Here is a 25,867-nt window from a genome sequence, read left to right as displayed (position 1 = left end):
CGTTGTTTTACAGAAAGAAATTAAATAAATTGTTTATGGTATCGAAATCCAGGAATTGATTGACAGTTGGGTGTTTTCGAGCTATGTTCTTGCATTCTGCGCATGGTTGCGTGTGATGGAAGGATTTCGGGGGAGGGGTAGAAAAGTTGTCGCGTCAAAAGTCGACAATTGATCATCAAATGGCAGCCTTGTGTCTTTATAGCAACTGCATGTCGATAATAATCAGATCTATATTACAAGACTCAAGCAAATGAACCCATTTATGAATCTGAGCAAATGAACCTTTATAAATCTTCTCACTGCAGTTCCCTCTATCGTGCGAAATCTCGTCGTCAGAGAGAGTGGAGAGAGAGGGGTGTGGCCGTAAGGGGTCTGTTGCTGCTGATGCTGTGGAGATTGCGTTTATCTCTCATCTAGTCGTCGCTGTCTGCACTTCGTCCTGTCAACACCGGCGTCATTCGCGCCCTGGATGGCTGCATTTGTAACTCCGGTGTGAGTTATTTTTTTCCCGAGGACTTTTGACTTATAAGTAAACAACCATGACTGACCCAATGACACAAGATTCATTCCCTGTCCCGGATCCCACAATCGTGGACCCTTCGGCCGTACGGAACGGCGGGTGCGCGTCTAATGCGAATCTATCCAAAATACCGAGTCAAGACGATCCTTTTAATATGGACCGGGACCAAGAGATGAGAATCACCGACAGCGTTGATGGTCAAGGTAGTAAGTAATTCAGGGATTACAAACTTTATTGTTGTAAAAGTAAATCCTCACCTTGACGTGATTGATGGGCGCTTCTGGAGTTTATTTATAGCATCTGGAAAGTGGATTTGATAAATTATTAATTTGATAAATTATTAATTTGATAAATTATTAATGTGTTGCTATAATAACTTACCTGCTTAACATCAGAGACATGTCAATTTGGCAAAGCAATTGGAGATAAATAATAGGCAAGCATCACTGTCTCTATAGAGCACTCTTATTGTCAAGATGTTGTGTCTGACATTATCTAGGTTATTTCTTCCGGAAGATCACCAAAACTCTTATGTGGATTTGTAGAGGTTATCAAACAATACAAAAATGAATGTACATTTTGAGCCTGAATTCAATGTGTTAATTTTTTTTTAGAGAGAGGTAAGATGCAGTGGTTATGAAAATGCCCTCAATATTCAGAAGTTTTGTCTGTCACACACACACACACACACACACACACACACACACACACACACACACACACACACACACACACACACACACACACACACACACACACACACACACACACACACACACACACACACACACACACACACACACACAGGTCATGCTAAATGGAAATGGAGGGAGACAGATTTACCTTTACTAAGGTTTGACATAAGGCCTATACATAACCTATGTTATACAGTATAACAGTATAACATCCCAACATAGATATAACCAAGACCCCTATCATAACATCCCAACATAGATATAACCAAGACCCCTATCATAACATCCCAACATGGATATAACCAAGACCCCTATCATAACATCCCAACATGGATATAACCAAGAACCCTATCATAACATCCCAACATGGATATAACCAAGACCCCTATCATAACATCTCAACATGGATATAACCAAGACCCCAGTCATAACATCTCAACATGGATATAACCAAGAACCCTATCATAACATCTCAACATGGATATAACCAAGACCCCTATCATAACATCTCAACATGGATATAACCAAGACCCCAGTCATAACATCTCAACATGGATATAACCAAGAACCCTATCATAACATCTCAACATGGATATAACCAAGAACCCCAGTCATAACATCTCAACATGGATATAACCAAGAACCCTATCATAACATCTCAACATGGATATGACCAAGAACCCTATCATAACATCTCAACATGGATATGACCAAGAACCCTATCATAACATCTCAACATGGATATGACCAAGAACCCTATCATAACATCTCAACATGGATATAACCAAGAACCCTATCATAACATCCCAACATGGATATGACCAAGACCCCTATCATAACATCCCAACATGGATATAACCAAGACCCCAGTCATAACATCTCAACATGGATATAACCAAGACCCCAGTCATAACATCCCAACATGGATATGACCAAGACCCCAGTCATAACATCCCAACACATGGAATAAACAAACGTACAATCAATAATACAGTAGAAAAATCTATATACAGAATGTGCAAATGAGGTAGGATACGAGAGGTAAGGCAATAAATAGGCCATGATGGCGAAGTAATTACAATATAGCATTGGCTTTGGGGGTGACCAGTGAGATATACCTGTTGGAGCGTGTGCTATTGGTGGGTGCTGCTATGGTGACCAGGGAGCTGAGAAAAGGCAGGGCTTTACCTAGCAGAGACTTGTAGATTACCTGGAGCCAGTGGGTTTGGCGACGAGTATGAAGCGAGGGCCAGCCAACGAGAGCATACAAGTCGCAGTGGTGGGTAGTGTATGGGGCATTGGTGACAAAACGAATGGCAGTGTTACAGACTGCGTCCAATTTGTTGAGTAGAGTGTTGGAGGCTATTTTGTAATTGACATCGCCAAAGTCGAGGATCTGTAGGATGGTCAGTTTTATGAGGGTATGTTTGGCAGCATGAGTGAAGGATGCTTTGTTGAGATCTAGGAAGCCGATTCTAGATGTAACTTTGGATTGGAGATGTTTAATGTGAGTCTGGAAGGAGAGTATACAGTCTAATCAGACACCTAGGTATTTGTAGTTGTCCACATATTCTAAATCATAACCGTCCAGAGTAGTGATGCTGGACGGGCGGGCAGGTGCGGGCAGCGATCGGTTGAAGAACATGCTTTTAGTTTAACTTGCATTTAAGAGCAGTTGGTAGAGCAGTAATGCCAGGGTAGTGGGTTCGATCCCCGGGACCACCCATACGTAGAATGTATGCACAATGACTGTAAGAATCTGTAAATGGCATAGAAGCTCATCTGGCGGTTAGTTAACACAGTGTCCAAAGAAGGGTCAGAGGTATACAGAATGGTGTCGTCTGCGTAGAGGTGGATCAGGGAATCACCAGCAGCGAGAGCGACATCGTTGCATTTTAATCGGCATTGGAATGATTTTAGTCTTCCTATATGTAGCTTACATTTTTGGTCTTGAGCTATGGTTTAGCCCAGCTATACCCAACTGAGGCCTCTGTCATAGGGTGACCAGAGCAGATGTAATGAGATGGTAACTAAAGAGATTATGTAGGAGGATTGTACACTCAGAAAAAAATGGCGATATATGTAACCTAAAATGGTTCTTCGGTGGTTCCCATAGGATAACCTTTTGAATAAGCCTTTTGGGTTCCAGGTAGAACCCTTTTGGGTTCCATGTAGAACCCTTTCCACAGAGGGTTTTAAATGGAACTCAAATGGAGGACAGCTGAATAACTCCTTTGGAAGCTTTTTTTCTAAGAGTGTAGGTGCTGAAGCTCTCTAATGAGGCCCAGGCAATGTGTTAGAGAGCCTTAATGATGCTCGTTGCCCATAGGGATGAGTCTGAAACATACCAACTGGAAAGAGATGAGAGAGACAGAGGGACATCAAGGAGGAAATGTTTTTGAACGGTTTGCATTAAAACAGTAGAGCCCCATACCCCCACCACCACTCCCTCCACATATGCTGCCTCCATCTCAACCCCATTTACATACAAGACTGTAGCCTCGCTGCCTTTCAGAACTGCAGTCGTTTGAATATGCCTGTTAAGGCTGAATACATAGTTTCAGAAGTAGGGCTAGAGAGGAGACTATAGCTTTATGGCACAGATTGTTAGAGCTGTACATGTTGTTCACTACAGATATACAGTACACATTGGATGTAACATCTCTGTGCCTGTGTCTACAACTGTGCCTCTCTGCTTCTCATAGCTTTAACATGAGGTTTCCGAGTCGTCGCCCCCCCCCCCCCATCTGTAATATCATGTGTTACCTGGAATCACCCCAACCAATCAATTCAGTGCTTTGAATAATTGATGTGTTTTTAATTGACAGCTGGCAATATAGGAGACGGTGCGGAGGAGTGGAATGTCAGAGTTAATTGAGATTATGTTGGAACCACCTTTTAAAACAGGTTCACGTTTACTGTCTTTAGTCTTGTCCTTGTGGCAGCACTGAGCGAGTTCCCCTTAGATTTTATTTTTATTTAACCTTTACTTAACTAGGCAAGTCTTTATTTAGATAGGCCAGCTGCAAAGTCAAAATTGGCTATAATGTAAAAATGCATTTTTTTGTTGTTGTTGTCTAATTTAAGGTTAGGTTTAGGCATTAGGGTTAGCAGTGTGGGTAAGATTTGATGGCAGTGTGGGTAAGATTTGATGGCAGTGTGGTTAAGATTTGATGGCAGTGTGGGTAAGATTTGATGGCAGTGTGGGTAAGATTTGATGGCAGTGTGGGTAAGATTTGATGGCAGTGTGGGTAAGATTTGATGGCAGTGTGGGTAAGATTTGATGGCAGTGTGGGTAAGATTTGATGGCAGTGTGGGTAAGATTTGATGGCAGATTTGATGGCAGTGTGGGTAAGATTTGATGGCAGTGTGGGTAAGATTTGATGGCAGTGTGGGTAAGATTTGATGGCAGTGTGGGTAAGATTTGATGGCAGTGTGGGTAAGATTTGATGGCAGTGTGGGTAAGATTTGATGGCAGTGTGGGTAAGATTTGATGGCAGTGTGGGTAAGATTTGATGGCAGTGTGGGTAAGATTTGATGGCAGTGTGGGTAAGATTTGATGGCAGTGTGGTTAAGATTTGATGGCAGTGTGGGTAAGATTTGATGGCAGTGTGGGTAAGATTTGATGGCAGTGTGGGTAAGATTTGATGACTTTGTGGCTATGCTAGCTAGTGACCACTGCAGAGCTGCCTCCAGAACAAGATTCATGATGAAAAATGCCAACGTGCCCTTATAAAAGGGAGGGTTCTATGGGTTTTTTCAGAAAATGTATTAACATTCTATTAGAGAGATTACAGTCATAGCCTAGAGTGCCATGGGAATCTAATCACATATTCATTAGAGGGCGAAAATTGGAATTACTTCCAATTTGAGTATGTTGAATATTATGAACATGTAGTGAGGGAATCTAGTTAATCCACAAAACCAGCATGGATTGACAATTCATGTATTTCTATGGGATGAATTAAACACACTCTTAAAACGAGGGTTCTTTGGAAGGCAAGGAGTTCTAACTAAAACCTTTTTCATCCTAAGAACATTTTTTTGAAGAAAGGGTTCTTTGATGATGATTCTTTGGAAGGAAAGAAGGGTTTTACATACAACCCTTCTGAATCTGAATGAGATTTTTGATAGTATGTTTTTTCTTTCTTTTAAATAGTGCCTGACCATGAGTGTTTACCTCACTGTTTAAACTTAGAATAATCTGGTCAATTTAAAAATATGTGTGAGAATGTTTTAAACTGTACCCATATGGGAATATTTGTGCATGTATCTCGTATTGCCTTAATGATTTTTACGTATACAGTACTGACATAGTATATTCAGTGCATTCGGAAAGTAATCAGAACCCTTGAATTTTTCCACATGTTGTTACGTTACAACCTTTTTCTAAAATGGATTATTTGTTCCCCCCCACCATCAATCTACACACACTACCCCATAATGACAAGGCAAAAACAGGTTTTCAGAAATGTTTGCAAATGTATTTAAAAAAAATGGAAAATATCACATTTACATAAGTATTCAGACCCTTTACTCAATACTTTGTTGAAGCACCTTTGGCAGCGATTACAGCCTTGAGTCGTCTTGGGTATGACGCTACAAGCTTGGCACACCTGTATTTGGGAAGTTTATTTTATTCTTCTCTGCAGATCCTCTCAAGATCTCTCAGGTTGGATGGGGAGCGTCGCTGCACAGCTATTTTCAGGTCTCTCCAGAGATGTTCGATTGGGTTCAAGTGTGGGCTCTGGGTGGACCACTCAAGGAAATTCAGAGACTTGTCCCGAAGCAACTCCTGCATTGTCTTGGCTGTGTGCTTAGTGTTGTTGTCCTGTTGGAAACCTTCGCCCCAGGCTGAGGTCCTGAGCGCTCTGGAGCAGGTTTTCATCAAGTATCTCTCTGTGCTATGTTCCGTTCATCTTTCCCTCGATCCTGGCTCGTCTCCCAGTCCCTGCCGCTGAAAAACATCTCCACAGCATGAAGCTGCCACAACCGTGCTTCACCGTAGGGATGGTGGCAGGTTTTCTCCAAACATGACGCTTGACATTCAGGCCAAAGAGTTCAATCTTGTTTCTCATGGTCTGAGAGTCCAAGTGGGCAGTCATGTTCCTTTTACTGAGAAGTGGCTTCCGCCTGGCCACTCTACCATAAAAGCCTGATTGGTGGAGTGCTGCAGAGATGGTTGTCCTTCTGGAAGGTTCTCCCATCTCCACAGAGGAACTCTGTAGTTCTGTCAGAGTGACCATAAGCTTCATGGTCATCTCGCTGACCAAGGCTTTTCTCCCCGGTTGCTCAGTTTGGCAGCGTGACCAGCTCTAGCAAGAGTGTTGGTGTTTCCAAACTTCTTCCATTTAAGAAGGATGGAGAACTCTGTGTTTCAGGGGACCTTCAATGCTGCAGAATTGTTTTGGTACACAGAGCTGTGCCTCGACACAATCCCGTCGCTGAGCTTTACGGACAATTCCTTCGACCTCATGGCTTGGTTTTTGCTCTGACACCTTATATAGACAGGGGTGTGCCTTTCCAAGTTATGTCCAACCAATTGAATTTACCAATCAAGTTGTAGAAACATCCCAAGGATGATCAATGGAAGCAGGATGCACCTGAGACTAATTTTGAGTCTCAAAGCAAAGCGTCTGAATACTTATGTGAAGAAGGTATTTTTGGATTATATACATTTCTAAACATTTCTAAAAAACAGTTATTACTTTGTCATTATGGGGTATTATGTGTAGATTGATGAGGATTTTTATTTATTTAATCCATTTTAGAATAAGGCTGTAATATAACAAAATGTGGAAAGTGTCAAGGGGTCTGAATACTTTCCGAATGCATTGTATCTTTGTCATTATTTCTTTCTTTCAAATGAGTATTTTCTGTGATTTTATTGAGCAGAGAATAGAATATTAGAATGCAGTCTGAGTGAACCAGCAGTGTATTGTATGGTTTCTGCAATGAACACGATGGGAGACAGAGAGCTGGTTTCAAGTGCAGGGCGCAGCAGGTGTTTATTGTTCAAGGACCACAGGAGGAGGCAGGTATCTGGGTCCAGGGGCAGGCAAGAGGTCATACACAGGGGGTCCAAAAGGAGGAGGCAGGTATCTGGGTCCAGGGGCAGGCAAGAGGTCATACACAGGGGGTCCAAAAGGAGGAGGCAGGTATCTGGGTCCAGGGGCAGGCAAGAGGTCATACACAGGGGGTCCAAAAGGAGGAGGCAGGTATCTGGGTCCAGGGGCAGGCAAGAGGTCATACACAGGGGGTCCAAAAGGAGGAGGCAGGTATCTGGGTCCAGGGGCAGGCAAGAGGTCATACACAGGGGGTCCAAAAGGAGGAGGCAGGTATCTGGGTCCAGGGGCAGGCAAGAGGTCATACACAGGGTGTCCAAAAGGCAACAGTACAGGCAGGGAAAAGGCTAGTAACGTAGGTTGATAACAGGAAATCAGATAGGCTTAAGTACAGGCAGGGAATAGGCAAATGGTGTAGTTAATGAGGCAGGCAAAAACTATCATACACAGGAAGATTACGGAAAAACAGAGCTCCGAATAGTGGTCACAAAACAAACAATACCTCACAATGATGGGGTGCAAATAATTTAACTAAAATAGTGTGTGATAATGACATGCAGGTGTGTGAACAGTAGATCAGAATTCAGATGATTGGGATCTGGAGAGTGAGCTGCGTTCAGGGGATCTACGTGTTTGAGATTGTGAGTTGGAAGCAGACGTTACAATACCTAGTTATTTATCTTTGTGTAGCATAAGATCAATCAATCCAGTTTACATCATGTAGGTTGTCTCAATAATCAATATATCCCTACCCTGGCATTTCATCTGAATGGAGGTTGCAGGTGATTAAAAGTTCCAGTTGTTGGATAACCTCACTCTGGCTGGATTCCAATAGGAATCACACATCACTTTGCAAGCCAGCATAATGTGACTTGCAGGCCTGATGTAAACCTGGAGTTTCCGACCTTCCGGCTCTAGGTAGAACCTTTAGAGGATGAAAGGGTTCTTGGTTGAACCCTTTATAGAGGGCTCTGGTTAAAACCATTTACAGACGGCTCAATGAATAACCCTTCATAGAGGGTTCTAGATGGAACCATCTGCAAAGTGTTCTACCTAGCACCGAAAAGGGTTCCCTTTTGGCAGAGGTAGGCAACTAGATTCAGCCGTGGACCGATTTTTGTCGTAGCAAAATGGTGGGGGGCCGGAAAATAATGAGAATAATTTGTACACTGCAAATTGACCACAACGAAGCCCAAAAAGAGAATGTATATGAAAATAACAATCATTTCATATACCTTGATTATATTGAGACATGCTCGCTAATGTACATGTTTTTATTACATTTTTTATTTGTGGGAATACTTGGGGACAGATTTCTTATATAAAAACATTGGGCGGGTCAAAGAAAGTTGTGGCCCACGAGTCCCCTGTTGCTGACCTCTGCCCTATGGGGACAAACCGAAGAACACTATATGGTTCTACTTTGTAGCCAGCCTACATACTGTGATCTTTACCCTCTATAATTCTGAGAAGAAGAAAGTATGAATCATCCAATGTATGCAGTTTATCATCAAATGTAGGGTCAGTATCTATGTTGTGTGTGTGTGTGTGTGTGTGTGTGTGTGTGTGTGTGTGTGTGTGTGTGCGTGCGTGCGTGCGTGCGTGCGCGCGCGTGCGTGCGCGTGCGTGCGTGCGCGTGCGTGCGTGCGTGTGTGTGTGTGTGTGTGTGTGTGTGTGTGTGTGTGTGTGTGTGTGTGTGTGTGTGTGTGTAGAGGAAGTGAGTAAGAGCACATCAGGGAAGAATGCAACTTTGTTCAACTCACATGATCCACATCTAGGATCAGCAGTGGAAGCATGTGCCCAACAACCTCCCTACACACACACACACACACACACACACACACACACACACACACACACACACACACACACACACACACACACACACACACACACACACACACACACACACACACACACACACACACACACACACACACACACACACACACACACACACACACAGAAAGAGAGAGAGCTGTTGTTAACTCTATCCTATAAGAACTGTATGGAGCTGGGCCATGTGACTCTCGACCACCAACTAGCCTACTCTTCTTAAAGCTGACCTAAAGACCATGCAGGATGAGGGGGATTTTGAATTTGACTTTCACTCCTGACTGACTTGGCTTGAGACTCACCCCTGAGGACACTTGAACATGTGATTCCCTTTGATTTCCGTTTAGAAGAACTAATGCTGCTGAGACACAGCTTTACAAGCTGATTTCAGGTCAGAGGTCAACAAGTTGTCAGATCTGTGTGGTCCTCATAACATTCCTGCCTTCCACTGAACTCAAATCAACGAGTAAAGGGAATGAGATATGAGCTGGTAAATATTTCACTACTATTGTCCCCCTAGGGAATTTCACCCTTTTCCTCTTGTGGATGTGACTGTTACACAAAAAAATGATTGATTATGTCAGTTGGTCGTCAGAGAGACGAGGATGAGAGTACAATGAGAGGAGGGGTTCCATGTAGTTTTCTTCCATTATGATGTCTGTAGTTACGATCTCCTGTCGGTCAGTGTGTATAAAGAGCTAGGAGTCTTAGTGCTTATTCACACAAACCCACATGGCAATGAAGAGGGGAGCACTGCTGGATTCATAATCACAACATCTAGTATTGAGTTTGAGTTTATTTTTATTTTTTATTTTTACAGGGACACTGTACATTAATCAACGTTTCAGTAAAAGTGCTGGTTTTAGCCAACCAGCTAATTTTCAACCTCAGTCCCTGGGCAGGTTTTTAAAAACAATTACAAAACCGACAATCAATGAGCAGTGAGCACACGCACAGCAACACAGGACAAGCAAGACATAGCATGCAGACAGAGAAACATAGCTCAAAAAGCAACAAGACATTGAGGTGTCCTCGGATGGAGGTGTCTCTGTGCTGTAAGTCTCTCTCTCTCTCTCTCTCTCTCTCTCTCTCTCTCTCTCTCTCTCTCTCTCTCTCTCTCTCCCCCCCTCTCTCTCTGTCTCTCTCACCCCCTCTCCCCTCTCTCTCTCTCGCTCTCTCTCTCTCTCTCTCTCTCTCTCTCTCTCTCTCTCTCTCTCTCTCCCCTCTCACTCTTGCTCTCTCGCTCTCTCCATTTTTTTCCCCAATTCCATTTCAGGGCTTTATTGGCGTATGTTAACATTCCCAAAGCAAGTGAAGTAGATAATAAACAAAAGTTAAATAAACAATAGAAATTAATAGTAAATATTACACTCACAAAAGTTACAAAAGAATAAAGACATTACAAATGTTCAAGTACAGCGAACATAAATATGGGTTGTATTTACAATGGTGTTTGTTCTTCACTGGTTGCCCTTTTCTTGTGGCAACAGGTCACAAATCTTGCTGCTGTGATGGCACACTGTGGAATTTCACCCAGTAGATATGGGAGTTTATCAAAATTGGGTTTGTTTTCAATTTCTTTGTGGATCTGTGTAATCTGAGGGAAATATGTGTCTCTAATATGGTCATACATTGGGCAGGAGGTTAGGAAGTGCAGCTCAGTTTCCACCTCATTTTGTGGGCAGTGAGCACATAGCCTGTCTTCTCTTGAAAGCCAGGTCGGCCTACGGTGGCCTTTCTCAATAGCAAGGCTATGCTCACTGAGGCTGTACATAGTCAAAGCATTCCTCATGTTTGGGTCAGTCACAGTGGTCAGGTATTCTGCCACTGTTTACTCTCTGTTTAGGGCCAAATAGCATTCTAGTTTGCTCAGTTTTTTTGTTAATTCTTTCCAATGTGTCAAGTAAATGTCTTTTTGTTTTCTCATGATTTGGTTGGGTCTAATTGTGCTGCTGTCCTGGGACTCTGTGGGTTTTGTTTGTGTTTCGGAACAGAGCCCTAGGACCAGCTTGCTTAGAGGACTCGTCTCCAGATTCAACTCTCTGTAGGTGATGTCTTTGCTATGGAAGGTTTGGGAATCGCTTCCTTAAAGGTGGTTTTTAACAGCTCATTTCTGGATTTTAATAATCAGCGGGTATCAGCCTAATTCTGCTCTGCATGCATTATTTGGTGTTTTACGGTGTACACAGATGATATTTTTGCAGAATTCTGTATGCAGAGTCGCAATTTGGTGTTTGTCCCATTTTGTGAATTTGGTTGGTGAGAGGACCCCAGACCTCACAACCTTGAAGGTCAATGGGTTCTGTAACTGATTCAAGTATTTTTAGCCATATCCTAATTGGTATGCCAAATCTCTCAGCTTGTTCACAGTGTTGTGGAAGTTGCCTTTGGCGCTGATGTTTAGGCTGAGGTAAGTATCGTTTTTTGTGCGCTCTAGGGCAACAATTTGTATTTGTGGTCCTGGCAACTGGACCTTTTTTGGAAGACCATTTTTTTTGGCTTACTGAGATTTACTGTCAGGGCCCAGGTCTGACATAATCTGTGCAGAAGTTCTAGGTGCTGCTGTAGGCCCTCCTTGGTTGGTGACAGAAGCACCAGATCATCAGCAAACAGTAGACATTTTATTTCAGATTCTATTAGGGTGAGGCCGGGTGCTGCAGACTGTTCTAGTGCCCTCGCCAATTCTTTGATATATATATTGAAGAGGGTGGGGCTCAAGCTGCATCCCTGTCTCACCCCACAACCCTGTGGAAAGAAATGTGTGTGTTTTTTGCCAATTTTAACCTCACACTTGTTGTTTGTGTGCATGGATTTTATAACGTCATATGTTTTTCCCCCAACACCACTTTCAATCAATTTGGAGACCCTCATGCCAAATTGAGTCAAAAGCTTTTTTGAAATCAACAAAGCATGAGAAGACATTGCCTTTGTTTTGGTTTGTTTGTTTATGAATTAGGGTGTGCACTGTGAATACATGGTCTGTCATTTGGTAAAAAGCCAGTTTGACGTTTGCTCAGTTCATTGTTTTTACTGAGTAGAAGTACGAGTCTGCTATTAATGATGATATACAGGATTTCCCCAAGTTTGCTGTTGACATATCCCACAGTAGTTATTGTGGTCAACTTTGTGTCCTCTATTGTGGATTTGGGTGATCAGCCCATGGTTCCAAATATTGGGGAAGATGCCAGAGCCAATGATGTGAAAGAGTTTAAGTATAGCCAATTGTAATTTGTGGTTTGTATATGTTATCATTTCATTTAGTATGCCATCAACACCACAGGCCTTTTTGGGTTGGAGGGTTTTTATTTTGTCCTGTAGTTCATTCAATGTAATTGGAGAATCCAGTGGGTTCTGGTAGTTTTTAATAGTTGTGTCATGTTTTGTCATTGATTATCATGTCTTGTCTCTGTGCTTTCCTTCTATTCGTTTCCCTCTGCTGGTCTTATTAGGTTCTTTCCCTCTTTCTATTCCTCTCTCTCCCCCTCCCTCTCTCCCTCTCTCGCTCTCTCTCTCTATCGTTCCGTTCCTGCTCCCAGCTGTTCCTCATTCTCCTAACTACCTCATTTACTCTTTTCACACCTGTCCCCTATTTTGCCCTTTGATTAGAGTCCCTATTTCTCCCTCTGTTTTCCGCTTCTGTCCTTGTCGGATCCTTGCTTGATGTTCGCTGTTCTGTGTCCTTGTTCCGCCCTGTCGTGTTTTACCTTCTTCAGATGCTGCGTGTGAGCAGGTGTCAAAGTCAGCTACGGCCGGTGCCTTCCCGAAGCGACCTGCAGTCTGTGGTCGCGTCTCCAGTCATTCCTCTCTACTGACGAGTGGATTTCAGTTTTTCTGTTTTTGCATTAGGATTATCGCTTTTGTTTAAGACGTGAATAAAGACTCTGTTTCCGTTAAGTCGCTTTTGGGTCCTCATTCACCAGCATAACAGAAGGATCCGACCAAGAATGGACCCAGCGACTACGGATTCTCGCAACACTGCCGTCGAGATCCAGGGAGCAATGCTCGGCAGACACGAGCAGGAATTGTCTGCTGCTCGTCATGCCGTTGAGACCCTGGCCGCTCAGGTTTCCGACCTCTCATGACAGTTTCTGAGTCTTCGTCTCGTGCCACCAGCTACTTCCTGGTCTTCAGAGTCTCCGGAACCTAGGGTTAATAACCCACCATGTTACTCTGGGCAGCCCACTGAGTGCCGCTCCTTTCTCACCCAGTGTGATATTGTGTTCTCTCTCCAACCCAACACATACTCAAGAGAGAGAGCTCGGATTGCTTACGTCATTTCACTCCTTACTGGTCGGGCTCGGGAGTGGGGCACAGCTATCTGGGAGGCAAGAGCTGAGTGTTCTAACAATTATCTGAACTTTAAAGAGGAGATGATACGGGTTTTTGATCGTTCAGTTTTTGGTAAGGAGGCTTCTAGGGCCCTGGCTTCCCTATGTCAAGGTGATCGATCCATAACGGATTACTCTATAGAGTTTCGCACTCTTGCTGCCTCCAGTGACTGGAACGAGCCGGCGTTGCTCGCTCGTTTTCTGGAGGGACTCCACGCTGAGGTTAAAGATGAGATTCTCTCCCGGGAGGTTCCTTCCAGCGTGGACTCTTTGATTGCACTCGCCATCCGCATAGAACGACGGGTAGATCTTCGTCACCGAGCTCGTGGAAGAGAGCTCGCGTTAACGGTGTTCCCACTCTCCGCATCTCAACCATCTCCTCCCTCTGGCTCAGAGACTGAGCCCATGCAGCTGGGAGGTATTCGCATCTCGACTAAGGAGAGGGAACGGAGGATCACCAACCGCCTTTGCCTCTATTGCGGTTCTGCTGGACATTTTGTCATTTCATGTCCAGTAAAAGCCAGAGCTCATCAGTAAGCGGAGGGCTACTGGTGAGCGCTACTACTCAGGTCTCTCCATCAAGATCCTGTACTACCTTTTCGGTCCATCTACGCTGGACCGGTTCGGCTGCTTCCTGCAGTGCCTTGATAGACTCTGGGGCTGAGGGTTGTTTTATGGACGAAGCATGGGCTCGGAAACATGACATTCCTCTCAGACAGTTAGGGAAGCCCACGCCCATGTTCGCCTTAGATGGTAGTCTTCTCCCCAGTATCAGATGTGAGACACTACCTTTAACCCTCACAGTATCTGGTAACCACAGTGAGACCATTTCCTTTTTGATTTTTCGTTCACCTTTTACACCTGTTGTTTTGGGTCATCCCTGGCTAGTATGTCATAATCCTTCTATGAATTGGTCTAGTAATTCTATCCTATCCTGGAACGTTTCTTGTCATGTGAAGTGTTTAATGTCTGCTATCCCTCCTGTTTCTTCTGTCCCCTCTTCTCAGGAGGAACCTGGTGATTTGACAGGAGTGCCGGAGGAATATCATGATCTGCGCACGGTCTTCAGTCGGTCCAGAGCCAACTCCCTTCCTCCTCACCGGTCGTATGATTGTTGTATTGATCTCCTTCCGGGGACCACTCCCCCTCGGGGTAGACTATACTCTCTGTCGGCTCCCGAACGTAAGGCTCTCGAGGATTATTTGTCTGTTTCTCTCGACGCCGGTACCGTGGTGCCTTCTTCCTCTCCCGCCGGAGCGGGGTTTTTTTTTGTTAAGAAGAAGGACGGTACTCTGCGCCCCTGCGTGGATTATCGAGGGCTGAATGACATAACGGTTAAGAATCGTTATCTGCTTCCCCTTATGTCGTCAGCCTTCGAAATTCTGCAGGGAGCCAGGTTCTTTACTAAGTTGGACCTTCGTAACGCTTACCATCTCGTGCGCATCAGAGAGGGGGACGAGTGGAAAACGGCGTTTAACACTCCGTTAGGGCATTTTAAATACCGGGTTCTGCCGTTCGGTCTCGCTAATGCTCCAGCTGTCTTTCAGGCATTAGTTAATGATGTACTGAGAGACATGCTGAACATCTTTGTTTTCGTCTACCTTGACGATATCCTGATTTTTTCACCGTCACTCGAGATTCATGTTCAGCACGTTCGACGTGTACTCCAGCGCCTTTTAGAGAATTGTCTCTACGTGAAGGCTGAGAAGTGCGCCTTTCATGTCTCCTCTGTCACATTTCTCGGTTCTGTTATTTCCGCTGAAGGCATTCAGATGGATCTCGCTAAGGTCCAGGCTGTCAGTGATTGGCCCGTTCCAAAGTCACGTGTCGAGTTGCAGCGCTTTCTAGGTTTCGCTAATTTCTATCGGCGTTTCATTCGTAATTTCGGTCAAGTTGCTGCCCCTCTCACAGCTCTTACTTCTGTCAAGACGTGCTTTAAGTGGTCCGGTTCCGCCCAGGGAGCTTTTGATCTCCTCAAGAAGCGTTTTACATCCGCTCCTATCCTTGTTACTCCTGACGTCACTAAACAATTCATTGTCGAGGTTGACGCTTCAGAGGTGGGCGTGGGAGCCATTCTATCCCAGCGCTTCCATTCTGACGATAAGGTCCATCCTTGCGCTTATTTTGCTCATCGCCTGTCGCCATCAGAACGCAACTATGATGTGGGTAACCGCGAACTGCTCGCCATCCGCTTAGCCCTAGGCGAATGGCGACAGTGGTTGGAGGGGGCAACCGTTCCTTTTGTCGTTTGGACTGACCATAAGAACCTTGAGTACATCCGTTCTGCTAAACGACTTAATGCACGTCAAGCTCGTTGGGCGTTGTTTTTCGCTCGTTTCGAGTTCGTGATTTCTTATCGCCCGGGTAATAAGAACACCAAGCCTGATGCCTTATCCCATCTCTTTAGTTCTTCTGTGGCTTCTACCGACCCCGAGGGGATTCTCCCTGAAGGGCGTGTTGTCGGGTTGACTGTCTGGGGAATTGAGAGACAGGTAAAGCAAGCACTCACTCACACTGCGTCGCCGCGCGCTTGTCCTAGTAACCTTCTTTTCGTTCCTGTCTCTACTCGTCTGGCTGTTCTTCAGTGGGCTCACTCTGCCAAGTTAGCTGGCCACCCCGGCGTTCGGGGCACGCTTGCTTCTATTCGCCAGCGGTTTTGGTGGCCTACTCAGGAGCGTGACACGCGCCGTTTCGTGGCTGCTTGTTCGGACTGCGCGCAGACTAAGTCAGGTAACTCTCCTCCTGCCGGTCGTCTCAGACCGCTTCCCATTCCTTCTCGACCATGGTCTCACATCGCCTTAGACTTTATTACCGGTCTGCCTTCGTCTGCGGGGAAGACTGTGATTCTTACGGTTGTCGATAGGTTCTCTAAGGCGGCACATTTCATTCCCCTCGCTAAGCTTCCTTCCGCTAAGGAGACAGCACAAATCATCATTGAGAATGTGTTCAGAATTCATGGCCTCCCGTTAGACGCCGTTTCAGACAGAGGTCCGCAATTCACGTCACAGTTTTGGAGGGAGTTCTGTCGTTTGATTGGTGCTTCCGTCAGTCTCTCTTCCGGTTTTCATCCCCAGTCTAACGGTCAAGCAGAAAGGGCCAATCAGACGATTGGTCGCATATTACGCAGCCTTTCTTTTAGAAACCCTGCGTCTTGGGCAGAACAGCTCCCTGGGCAGAATACGCTCACAACTCGCTTCCTTCGTCTGCTACCGGGCTATCTCCGTTTCAGAGTAGTCTTGGGTACCAGCCTCCTCTGTTCTCGTCCCAGCTCGCCGAGTCCAGCGTTCCCTCCGCTCAGGCTTTTGTCCAACGTTGTGAGCGCACCTGGAGGAGGGTCAGATCTGCACTTTGCCGTTACAGGGCGCAGACTGTGAGAGCCGCCAATAAACGTAGGATTAAGAGTCCTAGGTATTGTCGCGGTCAGAGAGTGTGGCTTTCCACTCGTAACCTTCCCCTTACGACAGCTTCTCGCAAGTTGACTCCGCGGTTCATTGGTCCGTTCCGTGTCTCTCAGGTCGTCAATCCTGTCGCTGTGCAACTGCTTCTTCCGCGACATCTTCGTCGCGTCCACCCTGTCTTCCATGTCTCCTGTGTCAAGCCTTTTCTTCGCGCCCCCGTTCGTCTCCCCCCCCCCCCGTCCTTGTCGAGGGCGCACCTATTTACAAGGTACGGAAGATCATGGACATGCGTTCTCGGGGACGTGGTCACCAGTACTTAGTGGATTGGGAGGGTTACGGTCCTGAGGAGAGGAGTTGGGTTCCATCTCGGGACGTGCTGGACCGTTCGTTGATTGATGATTTCCTCCGTTGCCGCCAGGGTTCCTCCTCGAGTGCGCCAGGAGGCGCTCGGTGAGTGGGGGGGTACTGTCATGTTTTGTCATTGATTATCATGTCTTGTCTCTGTGCTTTCCTTCTATTCGTTTCCCTCTGCTGGTCTTATTAGGTTCTTTCCCTCTTTCTATTCCTCTCTCTCCCCCTCCCTCTCTCCCTCTCTCGCTCTCTCTCTCTATCGTTCCGTTCCTGCTCCCAGCTGTTCCTCATTCTCCTAACTACCTCATTTACTCTTTTCACACCTGTCCCCTATTTTGCCCTCTGATTAGAGTCCCTATTTCTCCCTCTGTTTTCCGCTTCTGTCCTTGTCGGATCCTTGCTTGATGTTCGCTGTTCTGTGTCCTTGTTCCGCCCTGTCGTGTTTTACCTTCTTCAGATGCTGCGTGTGAGCAGGTGTCAAAGTCAGCTACGGCCGGTGCCTTCCCGAAGCGACCTGCAGTCTGTGGTCGCGTCTCCAGTCATTCCTCTCTACTGACGAGTGGATTTCAGTTTTTCTGTTTTTGCATTAGGATTATCGCTTTTGTTTAAGACGTGAATAAAGACTCTGTTTCCGTTAAGTCGCTTTTGGGTCCTCATTCACCAGCATAACAAGTTGTTTCTGAGATTTGCATTTGATCATGTATATGTTTTTTTCTGTTTGTTCTTTGTTTTCGGGTCAAAAAGATTGGAGAAGTGGTTTACCCATTCATCTCCGTTTTGGATATAACTCTCTGTATTAATGTTTGTTTAGATTTTTCCAATTTTCCCAGAAGTGGTTAGAGTCTATGGATTCTACCATTATATTGAGCTGATTTCTGCTGTTCTTTTTCTGTAGTGTATTTCTGTTTTGTTTTAGTGATTCACCATAGTGAAGGTGTAGACTCAGGTTTTATGCGTCTCTATGTTATTGGTTGGACAGGTTTCTCAATTTCTTTTTATTTTCGATTTTGGCATTCTTCATCAAACCATTTTGGCATTCTTCATCAAACCATTTTGTCATTCTTCATCAAACCATTTTGGCATTCTTCATCAAACCATTTTGTCATTCTTCATCAAACCATTTTGTCATTCTTCATCAAACCATTTTGTCATTCTTCATCAAACCATTTTGGCATTCTTCATCAAACCATTTTGGCATTCTTCATCAAACCATTTTGGCATTCTTCATCAAACCATTTTGTCATTCTTCATCAAACCATTTTGGCATTCTTCATCAAACCATTTTGGCATTCTTCATCAAACCATTTTGTCATTCTTCATCAAACCATTTTGGCATTCTTCATCAAACCATTTTGTCATTCTTCATCAAACCATTTTGGCATTCTTCATCAAACCATTTTGGCATTCTTCATCAAACCATTTTGTCATTCTTCATCAAACCATTTTGGCATTGTTCATTTTCTTTGGTTTTCTGTTTGAATGGTTTCGATTTTAGATACTGTTTAGGTTTTCTACTGCCATGTTTATGCCTTCATTAATACAGTGGAACATTTTGTCCAGGAAGTTGTCTAAAACAGATTGAATTTGTTGTTGACTAATAGTTTTTTGGTAGGTTTCCACACTGTGAACGCTCTGAGAGACTCTGGGTTGAGGTCAGTGATAAAGTAGTTCACAGTACTACTGCCAAGAGATGAGCTGTAGGTGTACCTACCATAGGAGTCCCCTCGAAGCCTACGATTAACTATGTACATACCCAGCGTGCGACAAAGCTGCAGGAGTTGTGACCCGTTTTTGTTGGTTATGTTGTCGTAGTTGTGCCTAGGGGGGCATATGTGGGAGGGGATGCTGTCACCTGCAGGCAGGTGTTTGTCCCCCTGTGTGCTGAGGGTGTCAGGTTCTTGTTCAGTTCTGGCATGTAGGTCATCACAGACTAACTAGTGCATGTCCCTGGGCCTTGAAATGATTGATTTCCCCCTCCAGGATGGAGAAGTTGTCTACATTAAAGTTTGGGGATTCTAGTGGGGGCATTATAGGTAGCACACAGGAGGACATTTTTCTCTGTTGAGATCATTTCCTTTTGAATTTCTAGCCAAATGTAAAATGTACCTGTTTCGATTAATTTAATGGAGTGAGTTAGGTCTGCTCTATACCAAATTAGCATACCCCCGAGTCCCTTCCCTGTTTCACACCTGATAGTTTGGTGGATGGAACAACCAGTTCTCTGTAACCTAGAGGGCAACCAGTGGGTCCATCTCCTCTATACCATGTTTCTTCTAGGATGACATTGTCCTCAGGCCTTTGATATTCCAGGATGAGATAGTGAAGGCTTGGGGTCTCTAAAGTGTCCAATATTGTGGTTTGGCCTCAGACCAGTAAGTGTGAGCAGAGCCTGCTGAGCATCTGGTACATGCCATTGGCTTGGGCTAGTGTAAGAGTGGGGGTTGGGCCTGTTTGCCTGGGCATATGTGTAACTTTCATGTTGAGGCCCCCCTTGTGGGAGTGGGGGGCATGGAGTGGGCAGGGGGGGGCATAGGTCTGATCTGAGGGGGCCTAGCTTTTTCAATCACTCCCTTGAGTGCTGTTGCCACACTTTCCTGCTGTGCTCTCAGGTAGTTTGTGCCTGTGTGTATTATTGTGGCTAGGTGACCCTCGTTGGTCCTCAGATAGAAGGTCTAGGGCGCGCTTGGTGTTTGATCACCAGAGTTTAGACCCTATGTGTTTGGGAAAAAGTACATTTTCTTGGGGGGGGGGGGGTGGATCAGAGGGGGTGGTGTGCCGTGGGCTTGGGGTTCTTCATTTCAAATCAAATCAAATGTATTTATATATCCCTTCGTACATCAGCTGATATCTCAAAGTGCTGTACAGAAACCCAGCCTAAAACCCCAAACAGCAAGCAATGCAGGTGTAGAAGCACGGTGGCTAGGAAAAACTCCAGAGAAAGGCCAAAACCTAGGAAGAAACCTAGAGAGGAACCAGGCTATGTGGGGTGGCCAGTCCTCTTCTGGCTGTGCCGGGTGGAGATTGTAACAGAACATGGCCAAGATGTTCAAATGTTCATAAATGACCAGCATGGTCAAATAATAATAATCACAGGCAGAACAGTTGAAACTGGAGCAGCAGCATGGCCAGGTGGACTGGGGACAGCAAGGAGTCATCATGTCAGGTAGTCCTGAGGCATGGTCCTAGGGCTCAGGTCCTCCGAGAGAGAGAAAGAGAGAAAGAGAGAGCATACTTAAATTCACACAGGACACCGGATAGGACAGGAGAAGTACTCCAGATATAACAAACTGACCCTAGCCCCCCGACACATAAACTACTGCAGTAAAAATACTGGAGGCTGAGACAGGAGGGGTCAGGAGACACTGTGGCTCCATCCGAGGACACCATCCGAGGACACCCCCGGACAGGGCCAAACAGGAAGGTCGTCTGTCGTGCTGTGACGTCGAGGCTATGGTCAGGGGCTGAGGTGGGCTGTTCTGTTGGATTCTCTGCGGGGGTGGTCAGCTCTCTAATGGGTTGTTCTCTGCCACACACCATCCCCCTCACCCTCTCCTCCAGCACTCTGATCCTCTCCTCTAGTGCTCTGTTCTTCTCCTGCTCCTGCTGTTTCTCCCATTGATGTTTTCTCACCACAGTCCAGAGTGCAGATATGTCTCTCTCCACCTCCAGCTCTCTGGGTCTGGTTGAGGGTGTGTTGTTGTGTTCACCTGCAGTTCCAGCTCCACCTGTCTCTCCCCTCTCTCTCCCCCTGTCTTTCTCCCCTCCCCCCCTCTCTCTCGCTCTCGCTCTCTCTCTCTGTCTCTCTCCCTCTCTCTCTCTGTTTCTCTTTCCCTCTCTCGCGCGCTCTCTCTCTCTGTCTCTGTCTCCCTCCCCTCTCTCTCTCTCTCTCTCTCTCTCTCTCTCTCTCTCTCTCTCTCTCTCTCTCTCTCTCTCTCTCTCTCTCTCTCTCTCTCTCTCTCTCTCTCTCTCTCTCTCTCTCTGTCTGTGCCTCTTGTTAGCAGTCTGTCTTCATGGATCGGCAATCACACCGCCACCTGTCAGCACTTAACAACCTCTGCAACAGCAAACTTAATTCACCCTTTATCAGAGAGAACAACAAATGAGTGAACCCTGGCGTCTCCTGAGAAGCTTTTAGTCGAGCTAATTATCTGTAGCTGTGTTGCAGCTCACTGGGATTCATCCACCCTTTATACCTTCCTGCAACACTGCAAATGACATCTTCAAGTGCTTTCTTGGCTGGCTGGGAGAAGGGGAAGGAGAAGAACTAACTCCATTTGAAGCAGTGTTAATTAGCCCTTGTTGTAGCGCATTGTTTACCTCCTGCCTTTATGCTAGACGTGCATGGGGGTAGCTATTAATCCCAGTTTCTCACCTCTCCACAGGCCTGCTGGAGAGCAGCATGCGACTAAAGCCCCACGAGGCTCAGAACTACAGGAAGAAGGCATTGTGGGTGTCTTGGATCTCCATCGTGGTGACAATCATCCTGGCAGTGGCAGCCTTCAGTGAGTACATACCATTTAATGGTGTCCTTTAATGGTGTTATTCACTGTAGTCTGGTGTCCTTCAACAGTCCTATATTGTTAAGTGACTATCCCTGAGTGGCTGTGGTTCTGGATGTTTCTTGATGAGCATTGCTATTAGGTTGCTTCATGCTTAGGTAGTTATTCATTATGTAGTGCCCTTCATCCAAATGATTTCCAATGCATTTCAACCATTGACTCAACATTGGTTTTAAACTAAGTAAGTATAAAGTATATTATATTAAGTACATTTTCTAATCTTGTTACACTAAATTAGAACTCAGTCCAACAGAAAAAAGATCTAAAGAAGGGATCAGTGGGAAAAAAAGCATTTGAAATCCAAACTAACCTGCTGATATATTTCTGGCACATTGGCATTACTGTAAGAAAACAACATAAAGAGAATCAAAAAGAACAGAATGCCAAATCTAACTCCTGTTCATACCATTGTAAATTGTAGTTATTTTGAAGCCTTCACAATGCACTGTGAAAGAAAGCTGGCCAAATCACCTGAAATTCTTGAAAATAAGTTTGCAGTGCTATCATTCATTGCTAGTCACCACTTGTCAAAAAGTTCACTTCATGTTGACTCATTCCCCTTGGTGTATTCTGGGGGTTTAGATTCAAGAGAAAAAATAAGGGTACGTTTGACTGTAGACTTGCAGACTGGCAGACTGGCAGACTGACAGACTGGCAGACTGACTGCATGCAGTAAGCCAGAGCCACTTTGTGATTCACAATGACTCAGCAGCAGGGTTAACGTGCTATAAATGGGCATGAATATTGTTAGTTCGTTATCGACCGGGGTAATTCATATTCTGTCCTCGCCACACACCAGTCGAAGGACCAGGGAATAGACAGATGAGCCGAGGCAAAGTCGAAGTGCATTCTGGGAATTGATGGGACATCTGTGTTCAGCGTCTAGGATATGGTAATAGTTTGTTGTCAGGGACCTTTCCTGTCCCATGTCCTATATCGCTCTGAGACATCTGCTCTAAGAACATCCTCAAACTGAACTCGTAGAATTAATTTCCCCAAACACCTATTTTTCTGTGGCAATTGACGAGACTATAAGTGACTAAGTAGACCCAGAAAAAACTACAACTAAACAAAAAATGATTTTTCAAATTACTTGACTAAAACGAGATGAGACGAAATGATCTCTGTGATTAAAATCTGACTACTGAATGGACTAGACAAGAGTTTTTGGGAGAGATTGAGAGCTTTTCAGTGATAAGCACAATGAATATTAGCAGCAAAGATGTGCAGCGTGGTTCTGTTCAGCAGTGGGAAGGATACGCCACACCCGGTACACACAGCCGAACATTTATTTTATCTCGCTACCATGAGACACATTCCTGTGTATTCTCACCATACCTAGCCACTAGGCTACCCTGCCGCCCCGAGGTATGGTGAGAATACACAGGAACGTGGTTAGAGCGTTGGATTAGTAACCGGAAGGTTGCAAGTTCAAACCCCCGAGCCGACAAGGTACAAATCTGTCGTTCTGCCACTGAACAGGCAGTAAACCCACTGTTCCTAGGCCCTTATTGAAAATAAGAATTTGTTCTTAACTGACTTGCCTAGTTAAATAAAGGTAAAATAAAGAAAAACTGCTTTGTGTGTTTTGTTAAGCTTGTTTTGTCATTAAGACTTGAATTGAAAGGGCCTCTCCACAAAGCTGATTTTACAAATGGACCGTCCTTGGGCCAGATAGGGTTTCACAGCCATAAACATAGGATCACACACAATGCTCATATAATGGACTTGGCTACATACCGTATAATTGAGCGTGTTGTTCAGAGAGGCAAGATTACAATACAAAGATACAATCTGTTCTTGTCAAATGTCACTACAGGGCTGAATTCTATCATAATTCTTCCATCATATCTGTCATTCTACGGTTGATGTTGAATCGTCACATTCTGGATGAAACAGGAAGCGTTTCAAGCTGAAATTAGAGGGGGACATTTGGATCCAAACATCTTGATAATCCACATAGTAATGCATGTCTATGGTGGCAGAAACTGTATCTATACTGAGTGTACAAAACATTATGAACACCTACCCTTTCCATGATAGACTGACCAGGTGAATTCAGGTGAAAGCTATGATCCCTTATTGATGTCACTTGTTAAATCCACTTCAATCAGTGTAGATGAAGGGGAGGAGACAGGTTAAAGAAGGATTTTTAAGCCTTGAGACAATTGAGACATGGATTGTGTATGTGTGCCATTCAGAGGGTGAAAGATTTAAGTGCCTTTGAATGGGGTATGGTAGTAGGTGCCCGGTGCACCAGTTTGTATCAAGAACTACAAGCTGCTGGGTTTTTCACGCTCAACAGTTCCCCGTTTGTATCAAGAATGGTCCACCACCCAAATGACATCAAGCCAACTTGACACCACTGTGGGAAGCGTTGGTGGAAAAATGGGCCAGCATTCCTGTGGAACGCTTTCCACACCTTGTCATTGAGGCTGTTTTGAGGGCAAAATGGGGGATGCTCAATAGTAGGAAGGTGTTCCAAATGTTTTGTACACTCAGTGTATATTCTGTTGTTGCAGCTTCCAGACATTGACATTGATATTGTAAAAAATAAAATATATATTGACAAAGAGGCAAACGAGGCGAGGATTTGAAAGGAATTTCTTGTCTGTTCAACAAATGCTCGGCCTGCATTAAACTATGGAGTTTAGCAATGTGTCGTTATTATCATAGACATTATCTGTGGGATTGTTGATGCCAGACGATGATTGAAAGCCTTTAAAGTATTGTGCCTGATCTATCTTCAGTAGTCTATGCCTTTTGAAGTTTCATCCATTCATAATTTAACTTTCTTTGAGACCCACCCAGACACAACATTAACGACATAGATATCTCATTAACAATATAGCACAGTATTCCGTTGTGCAAAGGCATAATAGGTTTAGATATGGTGCATTACTGTTCTGCCTGCTGAGAGAGCGTTGTATCATAGCAAAGCTGCTCAATATTCAAAGAGGGTGTTCTTCTCAACAAGCTGATTTAAGAAAGCCTACAGCCCTGTTAGGGATTGTACAAGTATTCTGTGGGGTGGGGGGGGGGGTGCTGCTTGATAAATCTGTCCCTCTGTCTGGTTCCATTTGATGTTATGTGGGGAGGGAGAGAGAAGGAGACAGAGACGTAGAGAGAGAGGGGGGGGGAGCAGGAGAGAGCAGGGAGGGGGAAATGAGAAGGAGAGAGAGATTGGGAAAGAGTGAGGGAGAGACAGACAGAGAGACAGAGGGCGAGAGAGAGGGCGAGAGAGAGGGCGAGAGAGAGGGCGAGAATTGCCCTAGAGGACACAAAAAAAACTATACATAACTTGGCCTAAGCATCAGCGCCACAGGTAACTTCCACAAAGCTGTGAACGATCTGAGAGACAAGGCAAGAAGGGCATTCTATGCCATCAAAAGGAACATAAAATTCAACATACCAATTAGGATCTGGCAAAAAATACTTGTATCAGTCATAGAGCCCATTGCCCTTTATGGTTGTGAGGTCTGGGGTCCGCTCACCAACCAAGACTTCACAAAATGGGACAAACACCAAATTGAGACTCTGCATGCAGAATTCGGCAAAAATATTCTCCATGTACAACGTAGAACACCAAATAAGGCATGCAGAGCAGACTTAGGCTGATACACACTAATTATCAAAATCCAGAAAAGAGCCGTTAAATTCTACAACCACCTCAAAGGAACCGTTTCACAAACATTGCATAACAAGCCATCACCTACAGAGAGATGAACCTGGAGAAGAGTCCCCTAAGCAAGCTGGTCCTGGGGCTCTGTTCACAAACATTGCATAACAAGCCATCACCTACAGAGAGATGAACCTGGAGAAGAGTCCCCTAAGCAAGCTGGTCCTGGGGCTCTGTTCACAAACACACCCCCACAGAGCCCCAGGACAGCAACACAATTAGACTCAATCAAATAATGAGAAAACCAAAAGATAATTACTTGACACATTGGAAAGAATTAACAAAAAAAACAGAGCAAACTAAAATGCTATTTGGCACTAAACAGAGAGTAAACAGTGGCAGAATACCTGACGACTGTGACTGACTCAAACTTAAGGAAAGCTTTGACTATGTACAGACTTCGCGAGCATAGCCTTGCTATTGAGAAAGGCCCCCG

At 44.9% G+C, this 25,867-nt stretch overlaps 1 protein-coding gene across 2 annotated transcripts in view; it reads left to right on the top strand.

The window, feature by feature from the left end:
* The first annotated feature begins 367 nt into the window (after positions 1-367).
* The window catches only part of LOC124029959 (transmembrane protein 163-like), a 120,983-nt gene continuing 95,483 nt past the window's right edge, over positions 368-25,867 (top strand). Inside the window, exons 1-2 of one of the 2 annotated variants that reach the window (XM_046341565.1) lie at positions 368-723; positions 21,576-21,695. In XM_046341565.1, the coding sequence (XP_046197521.1) occupies positions 540-723; positions 21,576-21,695 (304 nt within the window). In that variant the 5' untranslated portion in view covers positions 368-539. Of the gene's footprint in view, positions 727-21,575; positions 21,696-25,867 lie in introns of both variants that reach the window. The other variant, XM_046341518.1, reaches the window with a different exon arrangement.

This window comes from Oncorhynchus gorbuscha, linkage group LG01, assembly GCF_021184085.1.
Source record: "Oncorhynchus gorbuscha isolate QuinsamMale2020 ecotype Even-year linkage group LG01, OgorEven_v1.0, whole genome shotgun sequence".
Classification (NCBI taxonomy): Eukaryota; Metazoa; Chordata; class Actinopteri; order Salmoniformes; family Salmonidae; genus Oncorhynchus; species Oncorhynchus gorbuscha.
This window is presented reverse-complemented; position numbering and strand designations above follow the sequence as displayed.